Here is a 26,695-nt window from a genome sequence, read left to right as displayed (position 1 = left end):
ATTACATAAATGAATATTTTCTTTTATCTATACAGAGTTCTCTCTTATTATATGAAGTCAATGGGTTCAAGGTAAGGGCTTTAACAATATGCCATGGGACCCCTTCCAGTGTCCTTATCAGCAAATAATTGCAATGTTGTGTTTCATGGTGTTGCTGCTGTGTTACTTAATAGTCACAGTTACTTTTACCAGCACTCAGCATTCGCGAGGGGGTGAAGGACTTCCATGAATTGGATTATACATGAGATACTCCGTTACTACCATTTTACAGGGAGGAAACCGAGACTGGGCAAGGTGCAAAGACTGATTACAGAGCAGATTCCCACCTAGTATCCTAAACTTCTACCCACCATGCAGGCACAGTACTCACGAAGCCTGATTCTTAGGAGAGAAGAAAGGAGGGTTTTGTCGGATGGTTTTTCTCTCTGCCCAGTAAGACATCCAATCAGACTCACTCTTTAATCTCCCAAACATCCTTTTTTTTTTTTTTTTTTTTTTTTTTTTTTTGGTTTTTTGAGACAGGGTTTCTCTGTGTAGCTTTGTGCCCTTTCCTGGAACTCACTTGGTAGCCCAGGCTGGCCTCGAACTCACAGAGATCTACCTGCCTCTGCCTCCCGAGTGCTGGGATTAAAGGCGTGCGCCACCACCGCCCGGCCCAAACATCCCTTTCTTAACTTGAAGTAACAGTCACTCATAATAAAATGTCCTACTGCTGTGTGACGTCACTGTGATGGCTGCTGAGGAATTAGTTTCCAAGGCGGGCCAAGGACACAGGCGCTGTTGTTGTTATTTTAATTGTGTAGGCAGTTACCTGGAGCTTAACAAACTTTGCTGAGTCGCTGGACTAGTAAGTAAAAAACTAGGACCCCAAACTGCCCATCTTTCCCTGGAGTCCCCTCTACCTGTCACCATTGGTCCATTTGTGATCATAAAGCCACGTCTTCCAAAATCCCAGCACAACCTTTCTCTTGCTAACTCCTTCATCTTGCCCACCTCACCCACTGTCCCTTCTGTTTGGTCTGAGGTTGCGCAATAATGGGGGACAGACCACCAAGGTCTATTAAACCAGAGACAATAAAAGGAAAAGAAAATATCACCATGGAGCACAAAAGCTTATCAGTTAGCTGAGATCATAGTTAGTGTTCAGGATTCCGAGGCTGTGGCAATGGAGGTGATTTCTGGCCCCCTTTTTATAGTAAGGGGGAAAGCATCAGGCATGGGGTACATGCTAGAAGTCACGTAGAAACATCTATTAAAAATTAACTTTGGTCCAGGCAGTCGTTGGCTATAAGGGGCAAGGGGGTTAAAAGTTAACCCCTGACTGTTGACAGAGGAGCTGGCTGTAAAGCAGAGAGCCATTGTTAGCAGTTAACCTTTAGAGCTGATGACTGTCAGTTTTTTTGTTTACAATTTTATATTTTTCTATATTCCTGAATCCTTCACTCCACACCTCAGGAGGTGAAGGTCCCAGCTACTTCACAGCACATACCAAACAGAAGCAGGAAGCTGGCCAGTTGATAACTCTCAACTATGCAGCTCACGTGTTCCCTGGGAACAGCCCTTCCTTCATTCCTTCCTGTATGGGATGCCCCATTTTCTTCCTAGGAAGCAAACCCTTTTCTTTCTGTTACGGGAATTTCTGACTTCACAAGATTCTCATCATGAATTTCCATTGATTTCTTCCTGTCTGGATCCTTCCCATCATTTAGACATGCTCAAGATGTTCATCTAGAAACAACACAATGCTGAGACAATAACTCCATGGTAGAGCACTTGCTTGACATGCACAAGACCCTGGGTTCACTCCCAAGCACAAATAAATAATGAACAAAATACAATACGGAGTGGGCATGTGGTTCAGTGGTAGAATATTTGCCTGGCATGGGTGAGGCTCTTGGTTGCATCCCCAGCACCAGAAAAGCAAACAAGTCTTCCCAAGATCATACCTTACCTTCTCCCTAAGTTTAATGTCTGGATTCACTGAACTTTACAGAAGTTATGATGCTTGCTTAGAAATTTCTACCTCCATCTTGCGGAGTACTCTGTCTCTACTGTCTTGTGGCTCTAACTCCAACCCAGACTTCTTGTAGAAGATGTCTGTTTATCTATCTATTGAGTAAAATATAAAACAAATCTGGTGGCAGTGAAACCATATAATGGCTTCCTAGTGGCTTTGGCACCAGCTTTTGTATTTAGCCTCCATGAAATACTCAATCTGATTGCTATGTGAGTTCCTCAAACACATCATGAACACACTCTCCTCCTTTTCCTCTATTTGGAACATTTATCCAGTCCCTCCCAGTTCAACCTGGTCTTTCTTGTTAGGGCTCTATTTCTAATTGCAGGCAACTGGTCACCTGATACCTGACTTCTGTCATTATATATTAATTTACATTCTCTGTGACTAAAATAATAAGGCTATAAGGTATGCTGCCTTCTTTTGTCTAGTGTCGTTCAGCCTAATTTTTTTTTGAGGTTTAACCACATTACTGCATGTATTGAGAGTCCTTTCAATTTTTTTTTTAAATTGTGTTTGTGTGTGTGTGTGTGTGTGTGTGTGTGTGTGTGTGTGTTTTGGACACATGTGGAAGTCAGAGCACAACTTGCAGGAGTTGGTTCTCTCCTTCTACCACATGGAGTCCAGGAATGGAACTCGAGTCATCAGGTGTGGCAGCAAGTGCCCTTACCCTCTGATCCAATTTGCCAGCTCCATGAGCTCGTTCTTTTTTATTGAAGAGAAATATCCTATTGTGTGGATATATAGTCAGGTGCCACTTAAATCAATGACAGACCACATTTATGACAGGAGCCCTGTGATGCCTAGTTGTAATTGTCAGCTTGAAAAAAAATGTAGTTTAATCTCAGAAGGGATGTCTCAATGATGAAATGTCTAGACCATGTTGGTCTATGAGTATGTTCTTGGGGGATGCTCTTGACCATATTAATTGACATGGGCAACACTATTCCTTATCATGTTGGTCTATGGGCATGTTCTTGGGGGATTCTCTTGACCGTATTAATTGACATGTGCAGCACCATTCCTTGTGTTTGGGTCCTGGGTTGTACAAAAGAAGAGAAAGTGAGCTGAGAGTGAGTGTGCATGCAAGCACTCTCTCCCCCACTTTAGACTGTGGGTGTGTTGAGCTGCTTCTAGTTCCTGCTACCCTGACTTCCCCACAGTGATGGATTTCCCACAATGATGGATGACAGCCTGAATTGCAAGCTAACCAAGCTCTTTCCGCATTAAGTTGCTTTTGTCAGGATAGTCACAGAAAGTGGAAAAGAAACTAAACCAAGCCCCACAAAACGTTTCCTAGTGATCACATGGACCTTTAGCTTAAATATACCCTACGATGTTCACAGAATGAAAAAAACTAACTAATGACATGTTTCTCAGAACATACTCCATTGTTTGGCAAAGTATGGCATTACCAGTGTCTATTTCTTCATTCATTTCTTGGCAAACTTTTGTATTGTTTCTAGTCTTTGATTATTTCTAACAAAGTTACTATGAAGATTAATGCACAGATCTTGTATGGATGCATGGTTTCATTTTTTTTTTTTTGAGCAAATATCCAGGAATACATCAACTAGATCATACAGTAGGTGAAGTGGCTGAATAAAGTTCCCAAATCTGTCCACTGGAGCTTCAGAGTGTGGCTTTATTTGGCAGTAGAGTCTGCAGATATAATCACTTAGGATGGGGCCACACCGAGTTAAGATACATACTAACTCCAGTGACTGGTAGGTACCCTTATAAACATGCCAAGTGAAAAGTGAAGCGAGACCCAAAAGAGAAGGTTGTGTAACAACAGAGGTAGAGATTGTCATGCTGCAAGTATAGCAAGTGATAACAATGGCTGTCAGCAGCTACCTGCAGACCCTGAGCTTCAAGCCTTTGATGAGCTTCAAGCCTTTGAGTCCTTGTACTTCAAATGCCTTCCACATGCCTTCCATACTTCAGGCCATCCCCTGTTATCACTAGCTATGGTTTCCCCCTGCCTCTCCCCCCTGTGAACACAGTCAAAGACCCATTCTGCTCTGCTCTCTGTAGGGCAACAATTTGTTCATCTGCTTCCTCAGACTTGCTGTCTATAACACTCCACTTCCACTCAGTGATCTAGGGAGCTGACTTCTGTGACTTCCTTGATTGCTGAATTTCTGCCGAGTTTGGCCAGTGAGAAGTCATCAGAGTAGGCAGATAACAAAAGCTCTTTATTTGGTTGGTCTCTTCCCTGCCTGGGTCAGTTGCTCTTAGCTGGTCTCCTGTCCTTTAGATGTCCCCCATCTCAAGGACTCAGCTCTCAGTAGACTCCTACCACCCTTCCTACCCTCGTTCTCTGAGGCCTAGGTGCAGAAATGATACGGGGTCTAGCCAGAAATGTGGCACTTTGCTACCTGATGTGGGTTCCCTTTGCTTTGCCTGTACTTGGTAAATGATCACTTGGTTAAATTTTCATTCCAACTACTTTTGCCCATTCTTGCTGAGATCTTGATTCCTTCAATGCTTAAAACAATTCATCGCCGGGCGGTGGTGGCGCACGCCTTTAATCCCAGCACTCGGGAGGCAGAGCCAGGCGGATCTCTGTGAGTTCGAGGCCAGCCTGGGCTACCAAGTGAGTCCCAGGAAAGGCGCAAAGCTACACAGAGAAACCCTGTCTCGAAAAACCAAAAAAAAAAAAAAACAATTCATCAATTCAGTCTCTAACCACACCCCATGCATCAAGTGAGCTTTAAATGCCCACATTTTCTCAAGCATTTTTCATTTGCACACTTCAGGTTCCAAACAGTTCTATCAAGTTTCTAAAGACTTCAAATACTATATGCCTTTTAAACTCATCCTTTCTTCCCTTCTTGTCTCCTTCCTTCTTCTCCCCTGACCCCATTCTCTCTCTCTCTCTGTCTCTGTCTGTCTCTCTCTGTCTCCTCTCTGTCTCTCTCTCTCCCTTCTTTCTTTAGCTCCCTTCTTTGAGAATGTTAATGGTGGTCAGAGTCTAACTGTAGTGTTTCCAGGTTCTTGGCCTCCCTCAAGAATGAAATAAAAACCCCCCGCACAGATTGAAAAGTGGTAAGGAAGCTTTGCATTCTGAGCAAAGCGATGGAACGTACTGAAAAGGACTAGGAGGCAGGGACTGACAGCAAGTCACACAGCACAGACCCTCAAGGGCTCAAGTTACCGCCTGGAGTGTCTTTTTATGGCACCTGAGAAAAGTGAGGAGCTGGTAACTGGGGTGGTGAGCATCATGTTCAGAGAATAATTTACTGTATTGAAAAGACTTGTAAAAACAACATTGTTTTGAGCTTGCAAGCCACGAGGAAGTTGCTCCTATCTTGAACGCACCCTGTCAGCCAGCTTGCCCGAGACGGACAACTTCCCAGTGTAGCTGGGCTATTCTTAGAAACTGCTGATGGTTGTAAAATCTTTCACTGCCTCAGCTATTCCTACAAGGTAATGGGGTCACAAGATTCACAGACTAACTGCTAAGTTCTGCTTTTGTATGAACCCCTTGTTTGCTTGGATAGCTGAGGCATTTGCTGGACATCTGTCACAAAATCAAGCTTTTGCCTGCACCTAAACAAGGTATGGGTTAACTCGGTCCCCCAAAATTAGAACTTTGTGGGTTTTGCCTTTAAATTCCTTGGACTAACAATAGTCAAGGCCTTATCTAGAGAACTCTCTGGTTTGGTCCTGGCCAGTTTTTGTTTGTTTATTTTGTTTTGCTTTGTCTTGTTTTAATAAAAAGCCTCAACATTTACTAAAAATGTGGAGTCAGACTGGTAAATTATCGAATGACTCCAGACCCATAACTTACTAAGGGATGTAGTTTGGGGTGTTCTCTATTTTGAGTGAAAGATTGGGTGATAAAAAAATTTTTCCAATGTACATGTCCCTTCCCATAATTCATCTTATTTTAATTATATGCACACCCAATTGTGCATAGGCATAAGATGATAAAAAGGAGAGCCTTTCTAAAAGATCAACTTGAAGACAGTTTTGCCTTATTGCACATAAACTCAAATCTGGTTTGGTCCAGTTTGGTCCAGAGGATTGTGGAACAGAATTGATCTAAGCTTGTTGTTAAGGGGAGGAGAAACCTATCCCATTGTTCAGAGAGGCGTGTGTATGCATCCTCTGTGCAGGTAAGGTCTTGGGCTGCCAAGTGCACTATTATTATAAAGGGGTATATGTGTAGCCCAGGTACAGTGGGGTATCAGGATGTTAAGCCACTCTCTATGAGTGTTTGCCTCAGCAGAAGACCTTGAAGTGTTTATTAAGTGCCTGAAAGTGTGGTGTTCAGGAGACTCAGAGAGTCAATACAGTCAGTTCTTCAAGATGCTCACAGTCAGGTGAGACATATAAGTAAACAGCTAGCCCAAAGCCAACAGGAGAAGACAGACGTACGCAGATCCACAGGTTCAGAGTCCTGCCTAGGGCATTCTTGGTGAGGGTCGGAGACACTCCCAGTGACCCAGCACTCTGCAGTCTTGCCCCGAGTCCCACTTGGAGTCTGCTCTTCTGGCTGTTTCCTCCCCACACACTCACAGCTCCCAGAGGTGGATATTTACAACGGGCTAGACCGTGCAAAGCACTTCACATCTGATAGCTCCTTTAATCCCTTCTGAGCGTCATCCCACAACGAGCTGACGTTTTTTCTCCCCATTGTACTGACAAAGGTTTAGGGAAAGCTAGTCACAGTGCAGGCAAGTTACCACCATCCCCCTCCACTGCCTCAAAAACCTGAAATGGAAGCCCAGAATAAGCATAATCACTCTTTTTCTCAAGGACTAAAAATTCCACCATGGATCTCTGCCTCTAAGCCATATCGTTCTGGGAAGACATGAAAAACGGTAGCTCTTCTTGGGTCTTTAATGCTGAATAGGATATGCGGTGTCACAGGCCAGGAAGCTGTCCTCACCTCTCTTCATTACACTAATTGCTCTGAGGATGAAATATGACTTGTCTCTCTCCTCTCTTATCCCCCTCCTAGTCAGAGCCCTGGCACTTTAGAATATTATCCGCGTGGATCAGAGAAGGCTCTCCAGCCTCATTAGACAGAGGCTGAACTTCAGATCCTAGCAAGGAAAAGACTTAGCCATGTTGCCTCATTTCCTAGTGTGCCGGCTGGCTGCCCTTTGTTCTAGCCAGGCACACATGCTCTCATATAAGCCCTTCATTTTAACCTTTGTCTCTCAAAACTTCCTGTCCCAGCCGGTCGCTTCTTCCCACCCACCCATCACCGACTCCTGGCATGATCTTCAGAGCCCACTCCAGTTCCTCCTGTCTCTCTCCCCTTTATTCTCACTGCCCTGCTTCTCTCCAGAGATTAACATCAGTAACCAGATCTGTTATCTAATTGGGCCACATGGATTGCACCTGTCGGTCACAATGGCCGCCAGTCAGTTTAATCAGGGCTTAACCTTCCCACCATAGGCTCTCTTCCCACAGTAACATGGCTCTGAGGCCAACGGAGAGAAAGCCACTGTTGCTGACTGCAGACCTTGCTGTCTGCTACGCTCCTCACAGCATGCCTTTTGTGCATATTTTCAGGCATAGATACTGACCGCTGCACGTACTTACTTGCTAAAGACTGGAGGTACACACTGTGCCTTCTCCCCTCCTACTCTCCAACCGCCTCTTACTCCTTCAATCTCCCTTCCCAGAGGACAACCAGACAGCACCTCATCTCTCCTCAACCGGTGCACCGAAGGCCTCCAGCCCCAGAACGTCTCAAGACTCTCCCCGTGGCAGAAGCGCACAGAGGAGCTCACAGAGCTCCAGGCTTACTTCACCCTCCACCCGAAAGCTGCCGGGACTCCTGCAAGGCTGAGCCCCCTTCTCACTCTGGCCTTCGCTGCTGGCTGGCTCTTCCGAGCAGAGGCACAGTTACAGAGGCACTGTGCTGCCTGTACTTGTTGGTTTTGTAATGGGCAAAATACATAAGAAGTACGGGTCCTCCAAGATCGTACAGCCTGTTCCCCTTCCCGCCCCCGTTAGGTCCCCTCTTGCTGTCTTCCCTCTTTTCTGTTTTACCATCTAATGCCAACATCTTGCTTAGGGTAGGTCTTGGACAGAAGTGCTGCCTTGTGTGTTGAATGCTCGCAGTGGAGTTAATGCTGGTTATCTGAGGGGGAAGGTGGGCAGACTTTGGGGAGCTTGGTGTCTTGTATCTGTTATTGTTTTGTCTCTACTCATTTAGGGAGTAAGTTTTGTGGAGTTAAAGAGTAACCAATCACTCACCTCTCTGGCCGGATTTCTCAGCTCTACACAGGGATAATCTATTAGATAAAGATAATCTAAGGAAACAGAAGCCTGGGGTTATTAAGTCAGGACAAAGCTGGTGACTTCACCAGACAGCCTTTTTTACTCATCTGCGGGTCTCCAAATCCTTGCAAATCCAGTTGGCAGGTTTCTTCTCCCTGAGAGGATCAGCTCGCTCACCCTTGGGGCAGGGCCAGGGAGGGGGGAGAAGGTTGGGTACTCAGCCGAGAGGGCAGCCACCGGGCCTCCTCAGCCCTGCCTCTTCTAACCCTAAAGGCAGGAGTGTTTGGGATTGCACAGGGCCAGGCCCCTCTTTCTCCTCCCTCCCCAAGGCAGTGTAGGCAGGGCGGGGAAAACTTGGCTATTTGTGTCTCCACGCCCAGAGCCAGCGTCATTCACAGTGTGGCGACCAGGGAGGCGAATTCATCTCCAAGGCTCCTGGGTAGAGTGGTCCTCGAGAAGGCTAGAGGCTGCTCTTGCCTCCTGCACCGAAGCCCAGTGCAAGGGACACGGTTGTGGCCCCCGTGGGTGCCTCCTAGAGTGCCTGATGGTGAAATGGTTAGCGATGCTGCTGCTGCGGCTGCTGCTCTGGATGCAGCAGCTGCTGCCGCTGGGGGCTCACCCAGGCAGCGCCCAGGATTTGACCCTCACCCCGGAACCGGCCCTCGAGTGGCTAGGTGAGTGTCCCCAGCGCCGGGGTTGGGGCAAATTGGCACTCGGGAGTCAGGGGCAGGAAACGGATAGGGGTTGAGCAAGAGCAAGTTCGAGTTTGTATTGTGGTCGCTTGTGCACTGTCCCGAGGCAGATGGAACAGTAACGTCCCTTCGGCTCTCCTATTGGCCTCCGAATTAGGGCGCGGTGAGAGGCAGGATCTTGCTCTCCAGGCTTGCCGGTCGTACGGAACTTGGGAGGGTAAGAATACCTTCAAAATGCAAACTTTGCAAGAGTTGTTTAGGAAGGTCACCTTTCAGATAAAGCTGACAAAAAGATGTCTCATTCCATTCCCTCCCAAAGCTAGAACTTGGCTCACCGTGTGCACAACAGATGACCCCCAAAACAGGCCTGTCTGCTCCGCCCCTTGGGAAGGCGGGGCACCGCGTCGAGTCTCTCAGCGGAGTGAACCGCTATGAGATTTGTACAGACAGGAGCTACCTTCGGCTCCTCGGTTTCTCTAGGCTGAACAATGGATCTATAATATTCATGAAACCACTGAAAATTAAGTTACACAGCCTAAAACACGTGCACCAACTGCTAAATTTAGCATAGGTTTGAGCGCCAACCACATACAGTAAGACTCACAAGTGAACGTGTAAGAAATCCAAGCAAATATCAATGCCCTCAAGGACCAACTCAGGAGCCAGTCTCTGAGACACGGAAGGTGTGTCCCAGAAGGCATGACTGTGTGGTGATAGAAGCAAGTATGTGGCCTCAAATCAGACAGAGCTCCCTGGCAGCTCCCATCCACTCTGACCTAGGAATACATTTGGAGAAGAGGCACAAAACAAGACGTAATCCAGATCTTTGTTCTTTTATGTTCCTTTCAATATATACACACCTTAAAAAAAAATCTGGGTTGTACTTCCTAACACTCTCCAGGGACTTTATGCCCACCGAGGCTAAACCACACCAACGCTTCTTCTGGAGCAGCCACAGGTCGGAAATGCTCTTGAGGTATTGTTCAGCTGAGTAAAACTCACTCTCAGCCCATGTGCACAAACACACATACATCCTGCTGTTGACAGCTTTGCATCTTAGCATCCGAATCTTGGGCGTAGGTGCTAGGCGGTAAGTAGCCTGTGAGAGGAGCTGGGAGTGAGCCACATGATGCACGTCTAGGGATCCCACAGTCAGGGCCAGCACCCACGGTGAGGTAATCCTTTCTATATTTGGCAGACCCAAATCCTGGCCTGAGAGAGCGGCTGATGAGGCCTTCTTTTCCATAATCAAGGGCACTTTGAAAATGAGAATCACCAGCTCCCTGCTGTACTTTCTAGGTGCAGCCTGCAAATCTGAAGTTCAGCGTGGTGGGCATAAAGATTCTTCAAAGGCAGGCATTGCAGTGGGGGTGCTAACTACCACACAGGCTCCCTTCCTGACCCCAGCGCCTGCACCAGCTGAATTACAAGTGAATTGTAGACAGGTGTGAATCAAGTTTTTATTAGCAAAGGAGGAAAAACAAAATATTAGTATGGGAGGGGTCAGACCTGAAATAGTGTCTATTTCTCTCAGGGTTTCTATTGTTGTAATAAACATCATGAGAAAAAGCAACTTGGGGAAGAAAAGATTTATTTCACCTCACAGATTACAGTCCATTATGAAAGGAAGTCGTGGGCAGGAACTAAAGCAAGGCAGGAACCTGGAAACAGGAGCTGATACAGAAGCCATGGAGGAGGACTGCTTACTGGATTGCTCCCCTTTGCTTACTCAGAATGCTCTCTTACAGCACCTGGCACCGCCAACCTGGGCAAGGGAGGCACCACCAGCAGTAACCCCACAGACTGGCCTGTAGGGTGTTTTCTCAATTGAGATTACCTCTTCACAAATGACTCTAGTTTGTGTCAGGTTGACATAAAACTAGCCAGCACAACTGAAGTTCACACTCGAGTGCAGGAAGCAAGGGACAGCTACAGTGTGCTTAGCCATGTTCGTAACACCCCTGTTCCTCATTGCTCCAGCACCACATTGATTTACCTTTAGCCGTGATTGGCATCCACCTAACAACTAAGATGAAAATACACGTCATTTTAGTGACATGCCCATTAAGAGTGGATTTGTAGTCATGCATAGCCGGTTACATACGCAGTATTGTTCTGTGCATTCCAAGTGTGCCAGCCCTGTGAGGCAAAGGATACTACGTTGTGCTGACTTTTCAATCATTTATCAGTAATCTTTATGCAAAAATCAGTAAATGTGTCAAATGGCAGTAGGGTGTGGTGGTATTTTACTTGTACTGAAATGTGATTTTAATTGTATGTTAATAAATAAAGTTGCTTGGGGGTCAGAGCTATTAGAGCCATAGCAAGTGCGTGACGGCAGTGGCGCACGCCTTTAAGGACCTGGAGGGTGGTACATTCAGGCAGTGACGAGGCAGTCACATGTTTGGGTTTACAACCAATGAGAAGACAGAACAGCTAGAGTATATAAAGACATACACACAAAAAGTAGGCCCCCCTTTTTGGAGAGCTCTCTTGGCTAAAGAGAATCACTAAAACAGGAAGGGTGAGGCTCTTAGCTCTGACCTCTTGGCTTTCTTCTCTAAATCGGCTCTGTGTTTCTTATTTAATAAGACCGTTGGTTACATCTACAGTAGGGTTCATTGAGTTTCAGAGCCAGACTGAATTCAAACCCTAGACATGATATCTGCACCTCAGTTTCCTCCTTTGTAAAACATAGAGCCTCATAATGGCATGTGTTGTCCGTTAGCTGTATGGTCTTCATGGCACCTTCTTCCTCTGGCTAGTCTGGACTATTTGGGCAGTTTGGCAGCCCTATGTCAATCATTTCCTATCCTCAGCACTCCAGTTGACAGATCCTGTCCTCCACTTCCATGGTGACTAAACCAAAGGGCCTTTTGTGGTTGACTTTCCCTCACTGAGTCCTACCATGTGCTTAAATTTGATAACACCACTGTTCTGGTTAGCTTTCTGTTGCTGTGATAAAGCACTCTGACCTAAAGTAACCTGGGAAGGGAAGGGTTTATTTGACTTACTCACAGGTCCCAATCTATCATTGAGGGAAGTCAAGGCAGGACATAAAGGCATGAACTATGGAGAAACACTGTTTGCTGGCTAGATCTCTGGCTAGCTCATGCTTGGCTATCTTCTTATATGGCCCAGGACCACCTGCCCAGGAAATGGTATCTCCCATTGTGGCCGGGGCCCTCCTACATTAATTATCAGTCATGGATATGCCCACAGACTAACCCAATAAACGTAATTACTCAACTGAAACTCCTTGTGCAGGTGATTCTGGGCTGTGGGGAGTTGTCAAGTTGATCACTCACATACTCCAGATACTAGGAGGGTGAAGGCAGAAGAAAGAGGGAGCAGAGAATCTGGGAGAAAGACAGACAACATTTCTGCTAAAGAAAATGAACTAAGGGAGAGGAAACCCATTTGAGGCTACATTGGAAGTTAAAAGCCGTAACTGTGAAGTGGTCCCGATCAGAGAGCATAGTGAGTTTCCTCCAGTGGTATCAGCTCCCCGGATGCACAAATGCAGGGAGCTCCACCAGGCTGGGGTGTCTCTTCTGAACAATCAGTGCCAAGAAAAATGAGGGTGTGGGTGACTAGGAGATCAGTATCTTGACCATGGGCCCTGTCTAAAGAAACGACGGTGAAACGAGGTGGGCGACGGGAAGAAGGGCAGCAATGGCTGAAGGTCTCCTTGGTTTCTATCTGGTAAATGTCATGTGCTCTTCCTCTGTGCAGCTTTGGGCTCCTCAGAGAGCAATCCATGAGATGTGCATTTACTGCAGGGGAGATGGTTTATTTGGGAGGCAGTTCGAGGAAGCATGGGAAGGGAGAAAGGAAATGGGCAGGGAAGGGAAGAAAGCCTGAGGTTCAATTCCACAGTTAGAAGACCCACTTAGAAGTCTCAGTGGGACCACCAAGGGACAGAAAGCTGTGGCATTTTCCACTAACATGTTCCCACCCCACCCCACCCGCCATGATTGCCATTCCTGAAACATTAATTCTCGGATGTTTCCAGCCCTCCTGAAACCCTTGGATAGAAACAGGACTTGTCTGCAAGTGAGCAAGCACCAGGTTAGAGGATGTGCGCCCAGGGCCAGCAGCAGCAGCTATGCAAGCCCATCCTGGAAATATAAAAACAGGAGTGATGTGACGCTGTCTCCAAGAAGCCGGAGACAGACACAGAAACACAAACAACCACAGAAAGTACAGTGGGCAGTAGGACACCAAGCGATAAGCTCGGTGCTGAAGGGCTTCGGAGGAGGGACTGGCCTGAGGAGCTGGAGACCTGCCACAAGGCTCTTGTTTTCCTAAAGAGTAAGTAGGGGTTGACAAATGAAGAAAGGGAGATAGGGTATCAAGTCATAGTTTATGTGAGAGCCACAGAACCATGCATCAGTAACGTCAAAGTTCAGCAAGCTGAAAGTTCCTGATGAGGCTTTTATTTGTGAAGAAAGGGGCCTGTTAAGGTCGCTGAGGCAAGTGTGGGGCTCATTGTAAGTATCCCAGAATCTTATGGAGACTCAAGAATACTGGCCACTGGAATGAAGCACCCACACCCCACCTCTGGAAAGACATCATCTAGAAAGTTAGGGTTGAGCTAAGTCAGTCTTAACAGGGAGCAGCAAGCTTGAATTATACACACACACACACACACACACACACACACACACACACACACACACACACACACACTTTTTTCTTTTAAAAATGAGTAAGTGAAAGGAGGTTGGAGAAGTTCTTGAAAGGGGAGGGTAGCAGACATGGAAAGTCCCATGTGGGAAATGTATGCATTCTGGGTACTGGAGTCAAATATGTGTAGTTCCCACAACTTCCTGGGATGATGTGGTTGCAGGGGTAGTCATAAAATTGAACAGTAAGTGAAAAGAGAGATGTGAAGCAGAAGTCAAGAAACCAACTGGCCAGAGCAATACTAGAGCCAAAGTCAAGAGTGCAGTGTTCACAGAAATATTTCATACTACAGTGCATAGTATATATGGGATATATGTATATATTTCATACTACAGTGCATAGTATATATGGGATATATGTATATATTTCATACTACAGTGCATAGTGTATATGGGATATATGTATATATTTCATACTACAGTGCATAGTATATATGGGATATATGTATATATTTCATACTACAGTGCATAGTATATATGGGATATATGTATATATTTCATACTACAGTACATAGTATATATGGGATATATGTATAACTAAATGTTCCATTTCAAAGGTGCCCTAGCCCAATATATCATACTGGCTTTTTTCTACTCTATACTATTCTGTTTATTCTGTCGTAGTGGTTATGATACTAAATTCATTCCATAAGCTATGTTAATAGGCACAGCCATCAGCAGGCAAAGCACTGGGCCAGAGAATTGATGAATCTGTGTAGAAGTTAAAGATTTTCAGATGAAGAGAACAAAGAGGAGCCTGCTGCTGCCAGAGTCATTGTGTTGTGCATGTGAGGAAAAGTGGTTCAAGGCAGTAAGCCCCAGTAGAGGAAGAGAAGAGAGAATGCCACCTGGGAGAGCTTTCCAGGGAGGAGGATGGTGGGGAAGAGGCAAGGCTCTGACGTTCCCCCTTAGCACCATTTCTGATACACAGGTTGAAATGCCCTCTTTACTGATCCTCAGGGTTTCCAACCCTGGAGAGGACTCGGTGCCAGTTTATCTGCATCACGATGAACCTCATTACACTGAGGTAGGCAATGGCAATATATACCTTCCTGAAGAGGAGGCTAGGTTAAGTAACTTGCATCTACAGGATGTGTAGAGCAGGGTTCAGCCCAGTCATCCATGCATTGATTCGAAGCATTGCTGGCTGTACCTCTGTGACCCCGTGGCCTAGTTCAGTCTTTCTCCTACTCTATACTTGGAGCATGAAGATCAGTTTAGCCCTAGGATGATCAATGGGGCCCCTCACTCTCAAATCCCACATGAACAAGTGAATGTATTCATAAAGCAAAAAAAAAAAAAAAAAAACAGCATAAACCTGTTGATTTATACACCGTTCTAGCAACTCCTATGTCCTTAGGCAATACACCATTCTCTTAATCTGGAGATTGGGAATTTAAGCAAAAGCATGCCCAGACTGGTTTAGCTGCCTTCCCTGGCCACATATCGTGCCAGCCCTCTGGACCTCATTTCTCCTATCTCTGCCCAGCATCGCTCTGCATCTCTCTCCTCATGTTTTCCTTGTTATGCCTCCTCTGATTGGCTCTTTACCTCACTCACTTACTTTGCACAGTAACATAGATTTCCGGTTTGCCTGGTCTTTTTAACGCTTCATCACTGTTTCTAATCTTGTTTCCATTGTTCATTGTCATAGCGACAGGTGCTACCCGCTATAGGTTCCAAGCCAGTGACTAGGAAGGTGAAGTCACGTAGGGAGCCCAGTTGAATACTTGGTTCCTCTTCTTTGACCTGACAATTCGCTCATTTATCTCAGGTGTCCTAAAGCAGAAATGCTTTTGTACTATGTCTTCTGAACTCAACCCCCCATCTATCAGAGTAACAGATTTGAGACATCTACGGACTGTTCCTTCTGTGTGCTTTCAGAAACTGTCCTTGAAAGCTTTTTAGGAGATGTTCTGGCACACAGCTGAGAACATAAATCGTGGCTTGAGTTGATTGAAGTGAAAAGAAATATTATAATTTATAAAAAGAAACAAACCAAAGAGCACCTTATAAATACTAGATTAACTATAGTTTTTCTATGAAGTAAAGCCACTCAAAGAAATGGGCTCTGTGATAAGTCACTAAATAAAGCAAGAGCCTTCTACTTTCATGAGTGGCCACATGACTTGTTAATTTATGATACTTTCCGGACTACTGTTGTTCCAAAGGAATATGTTATTACTGCTGTTGAAAAATTGCAAGGATAAAAATAAACAGGAAATTCAAAGTGATTATGTAACTATGAACACTGTCTTTTTTTTTTCACTGCCTAACATTCAAAATTAAGATTTGTTTTCACTTTCATTAATGTTGTCAGAGTGATCCAGATGACCAAGGGTACCCCCATCCGGGAACCTGTAGCTGGAGTTTTCCTGTGTCCCACCAGGTCCGCAGCTGCTCAGACCCAAGTAAACACACAGAGGTTTATATTAATTAAAACTGCTCAGCCATTAGCTCGAGTTTACCACTGACTAGCTCTTACACTTAAACTCAGCCCATTTCTGTTAATCTATATGTCACCACGTGTTCCATGGCTTTACCTTTGTGCCATTACATTCTGCTCCTGGAACAGAAGGCTGGCGTCTCCTGACTCAGCCGTCCTCTTCCCAGAATTCTCCTTGTCTGCTTATCCTGCCTATACTTCCTGCCTGGCTACTGGCCAATCAGCATTTTATTTATCAGCCAATCAGAGCAACATATTCACACCATACAGAGCTATATCACCCATCATTTCCCCCTTTCTTTCTATTTAAAAGGAAGGTTTTAACTTCAACATAGTAAAATTACATATAACAAAACAGTTATTAAGCAAGAATTACAATTATAATATCTAGTCTATTTGTATTTGGCAAAATTAAAGAAAATATTTTATCAACTATTCTATGTTTGTGAGTCTAAAGTTTCATATCTAATTTATCTTTTATCATAACCCATTGGGAGTCTATGATGCAAGCACTAGGATGAACCCATTATTCAGGTGTGGAGACCAAGGCTGATTCTCTTCTAGCCACAAGCATGTGTTCTGTAGCCTGCCGGCCTTTTTTCTACAGCACTAACTTAGATCCAAGATGATCGGGGAGGATTCATGGGCGCGTACCCAATGTAGTTTCTTGGAGTCCCAAGTTCAGAGGGGCCTCCAGCATATAGTTTAATGCTCTGTGGTTTGGGGTCTTAGTAGTTTTTCTCTCTGAGTTTATGTACCTTATGTAAGTCTGATGGACAGGGGAGAACAAGCCAGAGGATTGGGATTCAATTTACCTAGCTTTTTTCCTCTGGGATAAGTTCTTGACTACTTCTTCCTGGTACATTCCCACAACCACTGCTGTTTTCCACTCAGAGTAGCAAGCACACGGCCTGGGGCCTGAGAGTGGACTGCCCACTGGCCAGTAACCTCACCATATACTCTAAGAAGGCTGAGTGGGAGCTGAACACCTGTGTCCAATCTAGATACTAAGTATGTGTCAAGAAGTATTATGGGACAGAAAGTGTGATCCTTGTGGGCCTGTGGGAAGGAGAGCTATTTCTATGTGATTAGTCAGGGACACTCGTTCTCATTTTGCACTGGAGTCTGCAAATAATAGAATAAAGAGAATGGTGTGTCAGTTACCTTTCTGTTGCTGTGATGTAATACCACGACCAAAGGCAACTTAAGGAAAATAGAATTTATTTGGGCTTATGGTTTCACTGATGAGGGAGGCTCGGCCACAGGACTAGAGCAGGAAGCTGAGAGATCACATCTTCAACTTCAAACCCAAAGGAGAGAGAGCAGACTGGAAATGGGACAAAGCCACATCTTCTCAAATCCATTTCCCAACAGCATGTCTCCTCCAGCAAGGCCACAGTACCCGCCAACAGTGTCACCGAGTGTTCTGCATACCTTACTCTATGGGGGACACTTTTTATTCAAACACTCACAGATGGGGACTCACAGTTTGAACTGTGCCCTCAACCCCCAATCATATAATCCCCCAGCACCTCAGAATGAGAACTTATTCAGGGGAAAAAAGGTTTTTTTCAAAGGGAAACAAGTTAAAGTGAGTTGATTGTGGCCCTAATCTTACACAGTGGTATACTCATAGTCAGGGGCATTTGGGATGAAGAAATGCATAGAAAATAGAGACATGAAGAGACTCACAAAGACCTGGCAGGTCTACAGTAAATGAGAGGGGTTCCTTCCCTCCCAGCTTCAGGAGGACTAACCCCGCCCCTCTTGACCACACCTTTCAGCCTCCAGAATCAGGAAAAAATACGGTTCTGTTGTTTAAGGCCATTCCATTGGTGGCAGCTAGTACAGATGTAAAGAATAGCCCACCTTAATGCTGAATTCTATTTGCCTACATTAATTTTTAAACAAGCACATTCTAAACCAGTTAGGATAGGTGGTTCAAACACTTCTGCCTTTAGAGAGGTCATATTGCATTTCTAGAGTCTTTTTTTGGGGGGGGGAGGGGTTGATGATGGTGGAGCTGTTTTCTGTTTGCTTGCTAGGTTCAGTCTGTATCATTTCCCCCAGGCTTTAATAGGCAGGCATTTGGGCAGGAAATTTAACATGTCAATCCTACTGTGTCCTGCCGTAGCTTGCCCTTGTAAGCATGCTCCCTGGTGACTGAGATGGTATAGTTTCAACACAGGCCATATGAAGATAACAGAGCCACGGTGAGTAATGATTTCTACCCCAGTGACGCCTGCCGGATACTTTTCTTATAAATGGTGGCAAAATGATGCAGGAATAGGCTGAAAATGAAAAGGGAGAAACACGTTCCTAGCTCAGTTTTAAATCTTCTTAGTAAGATAGGGAATTATGACGAAGAGCCTGGCTGCAGGGCTGCGGGGCTGCAGGAGAGGAGTGAGCAAGGGCCAGGCAGGCTGAGACTGTCAAAAGCAGTCTAAATGGTTACTGCACCTGCAGGGGCTGGGAACAGGCAATTTGAAGCCTCACAGCCGTGGACCCAGTGGAGCTGATTAAGCTGGGTTTCGGTTTCCCCACTCATGACAAAGGGTATTGTGAGCCTCCTGGAACCTGGAGCGGTGATTTGGTGATTTGTGGAGATTAGAGAGAGAGGGGACAGGAGCTTGTAAAAGATTTAGCAAGAGGGGACCCGTGGGTGTGATTAGTCAGTTCAGAAGCAGCTGGAGAATAAAGGCACCTCAGAGTCAAAGACGATGCTAGGGCAGGAAGAAGGGAGCGTTGACACACGAGGGCTGGGACTTGGGGTTTTTGTTTTGTTTTTGCACTTAAGTAACTTTTTAGTTGATTAATAAAAGGCAATAGACAGGACCCCAAGGGCTGTTAAAGACATACATAACACTCCGAGGACTTGAGAGAAAACGTAGACTTCTGTGCAAAGAGGCGTGGCAAGGACTGTCTCCCTTTCTCTTCTGTACTTCTGTTCTTTGGAGAGCCAGGCAGAGGCCCTGGCTGTGAGCCTGGGAAGTCCCTCCCTTCAGATTTACAAAGTCATATGGAAGAGAACCAGATTTCTCTGTCCCAGAGCTGTGAGGAGAGTTTGCTTCAGCAGCTTACCACACCCCTTCCTGCTCCAGAATCGTAAGCATGCAGCTGGGTCTGAATCCCTGTGTTCACTAAAGCGAGTGCAACCAAATCCAAATACGGAAAGCCGGTACAGTGATTATACATCCCCAGAGAGAAGATGCCCACCTTCTGACTAGTCACAGGGAGATAGATGGCTTCCCCACTTTCCTCCTGCACCCTTCTGTCCTCAAACAACAATAGTGTCAGAGGGGCTGGGGGATGGGTTAACTGGTAAGAACAGTTGGTGTGCAAACACAAGGGACTGAGTTCAAATCCCCACATGAAAAAGCCAGGTGTAACTGCATGTGTTCTTGTAACTCCAGCACTTGGGGGTAGGGTGGGCAGAAACAGAGGATCTCTGGGGCTCGATGGCTTGCAGGCTAGCTCTAGATCAAAGGAATATAGTTGAGAACAGCAGAGGAGAACACCCAACCTTTGACCTCCATGAGCACCTGCACACCCAAGTGCTCAAGCGTATACCACACACATAGACCAACACACACACACACACACACACACACACACACACACACACACACACACACACACACAATGAACTGACTCAAAGAGAGGCTGCAGGCCCTCGTTTGAGGCCAGTGGGTGATGTTTGGGTGGATGGGGTACAAGAGGCTTCAAACTCGGGGAACTGAGAAAGGAAACCGACACTGGATACAGTTCACCAGTGTGACTTCTTACTAGTTTGTCTTAAGCATTGCACTTGATGTGAACTGTGAACTTGAACTTGCTTTGCAGTTCCCTTCATGTAGAGCACCACAGAGGCCAGCTTCCTCATGGTGTGACCTGTTGAATACTAGAGAGCCCTTTTGCATGCCTAAAATGTCGCCATAGCGTAGAATTTCTTTAGAACTCTGTTTTGTTGTTTTCTGCAAGTGGTGTTTGCTAAAGTGCTGATGCTGTGCAGAGAACTAACAGTTCAAAACTTGTCCTAGCCACTCTATTTCTTCATGCAGCTGCTTCTAAGAGAAGAGCTGTGTAACCCGGGAGACACTAAAGACAGGTAGAGGAAACCAGAGAGTTCCAAGTAGAAGAGACACTTCCTACAGGTGCCTCCACTCGGCATAGAAAGATTCCGTTTGTACTTTAACTCTTGTTACGGCATAGTGGTCTCAATTGGGTCCATTTTCTCTGATAGTTAAAGAATTAAAAGGCAAGACTAGGGGGTTGGAGAGATGGCTCAGAGGTTAAGAACACTGACTGCTCTTCCAGAGGTCCTGAGTTCATATTCCCAGCAACCACATGGTGGCTCACAACCATCTATAACAGGATCTGAATCTGTAGATTGCTTTTGGTAAGACTGCCATTTTTACTATGTTAATCCTGCCTATCCATGAGCATGGGAGATCTTTCCATTTTTCTGACATCTTCTTCAATTTCTTTTTTCAGAGACTTAAAGTTCTTGTCAGGTCCTTCACTTGCTTAGTTAGAGTTACCCCTAAGGTATTTTATATCATTTGTGGCTATTGTAAAGGGTGATGTATCTCTGATTTCTTTCTCAGCCTGTTTGTCATTTGTATATAGGAGGGCTACTGATTATTTTGAGTTAATCTTGTATCCTGCTACATTGCTGAAGGTGTTTATAAACTGTATGAGTTTCTTGGTCGAATTTTTGGGGTCACTTATATATACTATCATGTCACCTGCAAATAGTGAAAGCTTGACTTCTTCCTTTCCAATTTGTATCCCCTTGATCTCCTTATGTTGTCTTATTGCTCTGGCTAGAACTTCAAGTACTATATTGAATAAGTATGTTCCTGATTTTAGTGGAATTGTTTTGAGTTTCTCTCCATTTACTTTGATGTTGGCTGTTGGCTTGCTGTAAATTGCCTTTATTATGTTTAGGTATGTTCCCTGTATTCCTGATCGCCCCAAGATCTTTATCATGAAGGGGTGTTGGATTTTGTCAAATGCCTTTTCTGCATCTAGTGAGATGATCATGTGGTTTTTTTTCTTTGAGTTTGTTTATATGGTGTATTACATTGACGGACTTTTGTATGTTGAACCACCCTTGCATCCCTGGGATGAAGCCTACTTGATCATGGTGGATAACTGTTTTGATGTGTTCTTGGAGTCTGTTTGCCAGTATTTTATTGAGTATTTTTGCATCAATGTTCATGAGGGAGATTGGTCTGTAATTCTCTTTCTTTGTTGCATCTTTGTTTGGCTTGGGAATCAGAGTAATTGTAGCCTCATAGAAGGTGTTTGGTAACGTTCCTTCTTTTTCTATTGTATGGAACAATTTTAAAAATATTGGTATTATCTCTTCTTTAAATATCTGGTAGAATTCTGCGTTGAATCCATCTGGTCCTGGGCTTTTTTTGGTTGGGATACTTTTAATGACTGTTTATATTTCCTTAGGGGTTATTGGTCTGTTTTAAATAGTTTATCTGGTCTTGATTTAACTTAGGTATGTGTTACCTATCCAGAAAATTATCCATTTCTTTTAGATTTTCCAGTTTTGTGGAGTAGAGGTTTTTGAAGTATGACCTGATGATTTTCTGGATTTCCTCAGTGTTAGTTGTTATGTCTCCCTTTTCATTTCTGATTTTGCTAATTTGGATGCTCTCTCTCTGCCTTTTGGTTAGTTTGGATAAGGGTTTGTCTATCTTGTTGATTTTCTCAAAGAACCAACTCTTTGTTTCATTTATTTTTTGTATTGTTCTCTTTGTTTCTATTTTATTGACTTCAGCTCTCAATTTGATTATTTCCTGGCATCTATTCCTCCTGGGTGACTTTGCTTCTTCTTGTTCTAGAGCTTTCAGGTATGCTGTTAAGTCACTAGTGTGAGATTTCTCCAAGTTATTTATGTGGGCATTTAGTGCTATGAATTTTCCTCTTAGCACTGCTTTCATAGTGTCCCATAAGTTTGGGTATGTGGTATATTCGTTTTCAATGATCTCTAGGAAGTCTTTAATTTCTCTCTTTACTTCTTCCTTGACCCATTGGTGATTCAGTTGAGCATTATTCAGTTTCCATGAGATTGTAGGCTTTCTGTAGTTTTTGTTGTTGTTAAAATCTAAACTTTAAACCATGGTGATCTGATAGAACACAGGAGGTTATTCCAATTTTTTTGTATCTGCTGAGATTTGCTTTGTGGCCAAGTATGTGGTCAATTTTATAGAAGGTTCCATGGGGTGCTGAGAAGAAGGTATATTCTTTTTTGTTAGGATGGAATGTTCTGTAGATATCGATTAAGTCCATTTGAGTCATACATCAGTTAAGTCCTTTATTTCTCTGCTAAGTTTCAATTTGGCAGATCTGTCCAGTGGTGAGAGTGGGGTGTTGAAGTCTCCCACTATTAATGTGTGGGGTTTTATATGTGATTTAAGCTTTAATAATGTTTCTTTTACATATGTGAGTGCCCTTATGTTTGGGGCATAAATGTTCAGAATTGAAACTTCATCTTGGTAGATCTTTCCTGTGATGAGTATGTAATATCCTTCCTGATCTCTTTTGATTGATTTTAGTTTGAAGTTTATTTTGCTGGATATTAGGATGGCTACACCAGCTTGTTTCTTAAGACCATTTGATTGGAAAGACTTTTCCCAGCCTTTTATTCTTAGGTAGTGTCTATCTTTGAATTTGAGGTGTGTTTCTTGTATGCAGCAGAAAGATGGGTCCTGCTTTTGTATCCAATCTGTTAGCCTGTGTCTTTTTATAGGTGAATTAAGTCCATTGATATTAAGGGATATTAATGACCAGTTATCTTTTGGTGATAGTGTGTGTGTACTTCTCTTCTTTGGGGATGTTGAGGTCTTTGATCCACTTGGACTTAAGTTTTGTGCACAGTGACAGATATGGATCTATTTGCAGTCTTCTACATGTTGACATCCAGTTATGCCAGCACCATTTGTTGAAGATGTTTTCTTTTTTCCATTGTATATTTTTGGCTTCTTTGTCAAAAATCATATGTTCATAGGTGTGCGGATTAATGTCAGGGTCTTCAGTTCGGTTCCATTGGTCCACATGTCAGTTTTAATGCCAGTACCAAGCTGTTTTTAGTACTATAGCTCTATAGTAGAGCTTGAAGTCAGGGATGGTGATGCCTCCAGAAGTTGCTTTATTGTACAGGATTCGTTTGGCTATCCTGGGTTTTTTGTTTTTCCATATGAAGTTGAGTATTGTTTTTTCCAGGTCTGTGAAGAATTGTGTTGGGATTTTGATGAGGATTGCATTGATGCCCTCTTCTGGCATGCAGGTATACATGTAGAGCACTCATACATAAAATATAAATAAATAAAATAACTTTTTAAAGGTGAAAATAATCTCCTGTGTGATAGGTAACAGCTGAGAAATTCTCCAGCATAGGCATCAGCCAGCAAAGAAAGACTTTTATCAGAGAGAACATGTCCAGAAAGCACACAGAAAGACCCTCCTCAAAGCAAACAGGGTACCCAGGAAGCCGAACCCCAGCTCCCCCTCGAAAGCTGCGGCTGTTTTAAGTCTTCGAGGGGAGTCTTCCTCCTCTAATTCAGGGCTAGTCAATTTGAAAAAAGATAGGATAGCTAATAGGCCCTCAACTGTTGTGTAAACTTGCCCTCATCCAGCTTTGAACTTGCTGGGCCAGTCCATCAGCAGAGGCACTACTGGCCAGAGAAAAAGTCCAAAGGTCTTTGGTTTACCATGCCAAGCTTTTGTCTCAGGTCAAGACGGTGAAGAAGCCAGTCATCTTGGGAGCTCACCATCTTTAGTACCTCATCCTGGGCCCTCTCCCTGTCTGCCTGCCTATCAGGGAATCTGTCTAGCTCCTACTCTCTCACTCTAACCTCAAGGAGTTGGGCGACATTCCATAGCCATTTGATCCATGAAGCCAAAAACTTAGCCAGTGCGAGTACGCATCGATGTAAAAACCACAGTTCTCAACTTAAAGGGAATAAAAGACAGTTTATTGGAGCTATTTTGAATGACCATGGCCTGAGAACACAGATTTAGGCTACGGCAAATTCCATCATCCAATGTAGAAGCAGTTTCACAGCTTTGTTTTTGTTTTTGTTTGTTGGTTGGTTGGTTTTTGGTTTGTTTATTTATTTATTAGTTTTATAGGACAAAGAAAATCATAAATCAAGGAAAGTTTAAAATAGATTGGTGGGTACACCAGAGAGGCAGGTACAGTGAGACGGGAGGAACTATTATTCTAAAGGCCCAAGATGCTACCTGATGACTTTCTTAGCTGTTGGATTGGTAGGAGCTAGTTTGTGCTAAATTAATGGCTTCTAAGAAGTTTTTTATTTATTTTAATGAGGTGTTAGTTCTGATACAGAGTAGGGCAAGGAATGGTTATTCATTTCACCTAAATCAGAGCACCTCTGAGGCAGGAGCTTGGTTATTTGTCTTTTATTGTCTGGGCACCTAAAAGGATGTTGGGCATACAAACCATACACAATAAATGTTTTTGTTGAATGCTATTTGATCCTAATTCACTTTTTAAGCCACAGCATCAGCCATGTTTTTTTCAAAAGCTCCCTTTCATAGAATATAATTAATAATATAAACGTTTTTTTAAATACAATTCAAGACCCCAAAGCACAAAGAAGCCATTCTAATTCATGTTCCTCTGCTGCGAACATTTTCTATCCAGCTGCGCTGACATCACCCAAAGGCTAACTATTTTCGTCATCTCTGAGCTTTGGTGACACTCTCTGCATCCAGGGCATCCTCTTTGCACGATCCCTCGGCTGGCCACCAGTGTATCTATTGACTCAGTCCCCTGCTATTATGAACACTGTGTGACAAGCAGAGGCAGCTATCTGGGACTGGTATCAGAACATACTCGTGGTTACAAACAGTAGGGCCCCTAGTCAGTGTTTCTTGGGTGAAAATATGAGGACTGTGATCCTCTGATATTCAAGACCAGAATGATGCCTCTAACCCCTGGCTTCCACCACACTGGACATCTGGTAGGTAAAATAAAATATACATTTAGCCTCGAGCTGTCATTGCTTTTGTCCCTGTCACTCACGCCTCAGGGCAGCACTCCGACTCAGATGCCCTTCCATCTCAGGTTCCCAACACTTCATTCCCTCCACATTTGCTGTTGGAAATTTCAGGTTCATGTTCTTCTTTCTAAATGTTTTGACAGGACATATGAAAATAAAGCCACGGTAGAATGCAGTCCTCGGTAAATTTTGTACTTGTATCCTAAGACCGTGGATTTGGAAGAAAAACAGTGGATGAAAGGTCCAATTAAATAGCCTGTCCTACCTGACTAAAGGTCACAGGTCTGGGCTGATGGGCAAATCTTGTCTCCTCTGCTGAACTCAGGTTCTCCCCAGGGCTGTTCAGCCTGTCCTCCCTGAAAGACCGGCAAGCACATGTATCCACATGCTCCCTACATGGAAGGGAGTCCCATCAACTTCCTACTGACAGCCATTGAAGGCTCAGTTAAGCGTCTTTTTATGTGATCTATTTTCTTTGTCCTGGATTTATTTTAATTACTTATTTTCACAGACTCGTTTTGAGTGTAATTGCGTCTCTTTCTTCAGCGCTGACAGGACTTCATTACATTAGCTGGGACAGTTCTCAAGATTCTAGAACACACGGATTGATAGTTTCCATGGACAGATAGACTAACAATTCTTGGCCTCTAGGCCTGTCCCTCCCACACAGCTGGCACCAATGGGTGCTTCTTGCTTGAGAAAGTGAATGAATGTCCCACCTGCAGACACGATAAAAATACCCTGGCTTAAGCAGAACCGTTGATCAGGCCGGTGCTCCCTCTCGCTGCTCGGAAACTCGGAAGTAAAAAGCATGTACCATTTTTACCTGTGTTCGAAAGAGTGTTAATTAGCTTGTAAGTTTCTTCTTCTAGTAATCCATACTTCTTCTCCACCCAAATTTATAATTAGGAAGGGAAGAACATGACACTTCCCTGCAAAGAGATTTCTAATGTAGGCCGTACTTCATTAATCACTTAATCACTGTTCAGGCAGAACTGATGTCCTTGACATATATAATCAGTCTTGATTCCTCCCACACTTGATTTCCATCCTTTTTGAAACCCAACAACTGCACACACTAAGGATTAGTGGCCTTTTTCCACATTGCAGAATTTTTAGTGACAACTGATATGTGCACACAGTACCCAACAACTGCACACACTAAGGATTAGTGGCCTTTTTCCACATTGCAGAATTTTTAGTGACAACTGATATGTACACACAGTAGCAACCAGAACAATGATGCTTACAGTGGGTCTCCTCATGGTCCACTGGAAGATTGTTTCATTGTTAGTGAATTCAAGGAGATTTGGGGTGCTGGAAGCCAGGCGTGGTAGCTCACACCTGAGACCCCAGTGCATGAGAGGCTGGGGTGGAAGGAGGGAGCTCAGGACCAGCCTACAAAACAGCAGGACTCTTCCTCTAGTAAGCAGATGGCTCATTGGACAGACAGAGTCATGGACTATTAGGATCAGATTCTGCTCTGACTTGATGGGAAAGTTGCTCGGATGTTTGTTAACTTGGTTTGTTGAGAGGCCCGCATTTGCTCACGTAGGTGAGCC

General features: G+C 44.3%; 1 protein-coding gene across 1 annotated transcript in view; it reads left to right on the top strand.

The window, feature by feature from the left end:
• Window positions 1-5,517: 5,517 nt before the first annotated feature.
• The window catches only part of Pla2r1 (phospholipase A2 receptor 1), a 138,085-nt gene continuing 116,907 nt past the window's right edge, over window positions 5,518-26,695 (top strand). The window contains 2 exon segments of the mRNA XM_052724437.1: window positions 5,518-5,581; window positions 7,663-8,937. Coding sequence (XP_052580397.1) covers window positions 8,808-8,937 — 130 coding nt within the window. The 5' untranslated portion in view covers window positions 5,518-5,581; window positions 7,663-8,807.

This window comes from Peromyscus californicus, unplaced genomic scaffold (assembly GCF_007827085.1).
Source record: "Peromyscus californicus insignis strain IS unplaced genomic scaffold, ASM782708v3 Scaffold_7__1_contigs__length_154581171, whole genome shotgun sequence".
Classification (NCBI taxonomy): Eukaryota; Metazoa; Chordata; class Mammalia; order Rodentia; family Cricetidae; genus Peromyscus; species Peromyscus californicus.
This window is presented reverse-complemented; position numbering and strand designations above follow the sequence as displayed.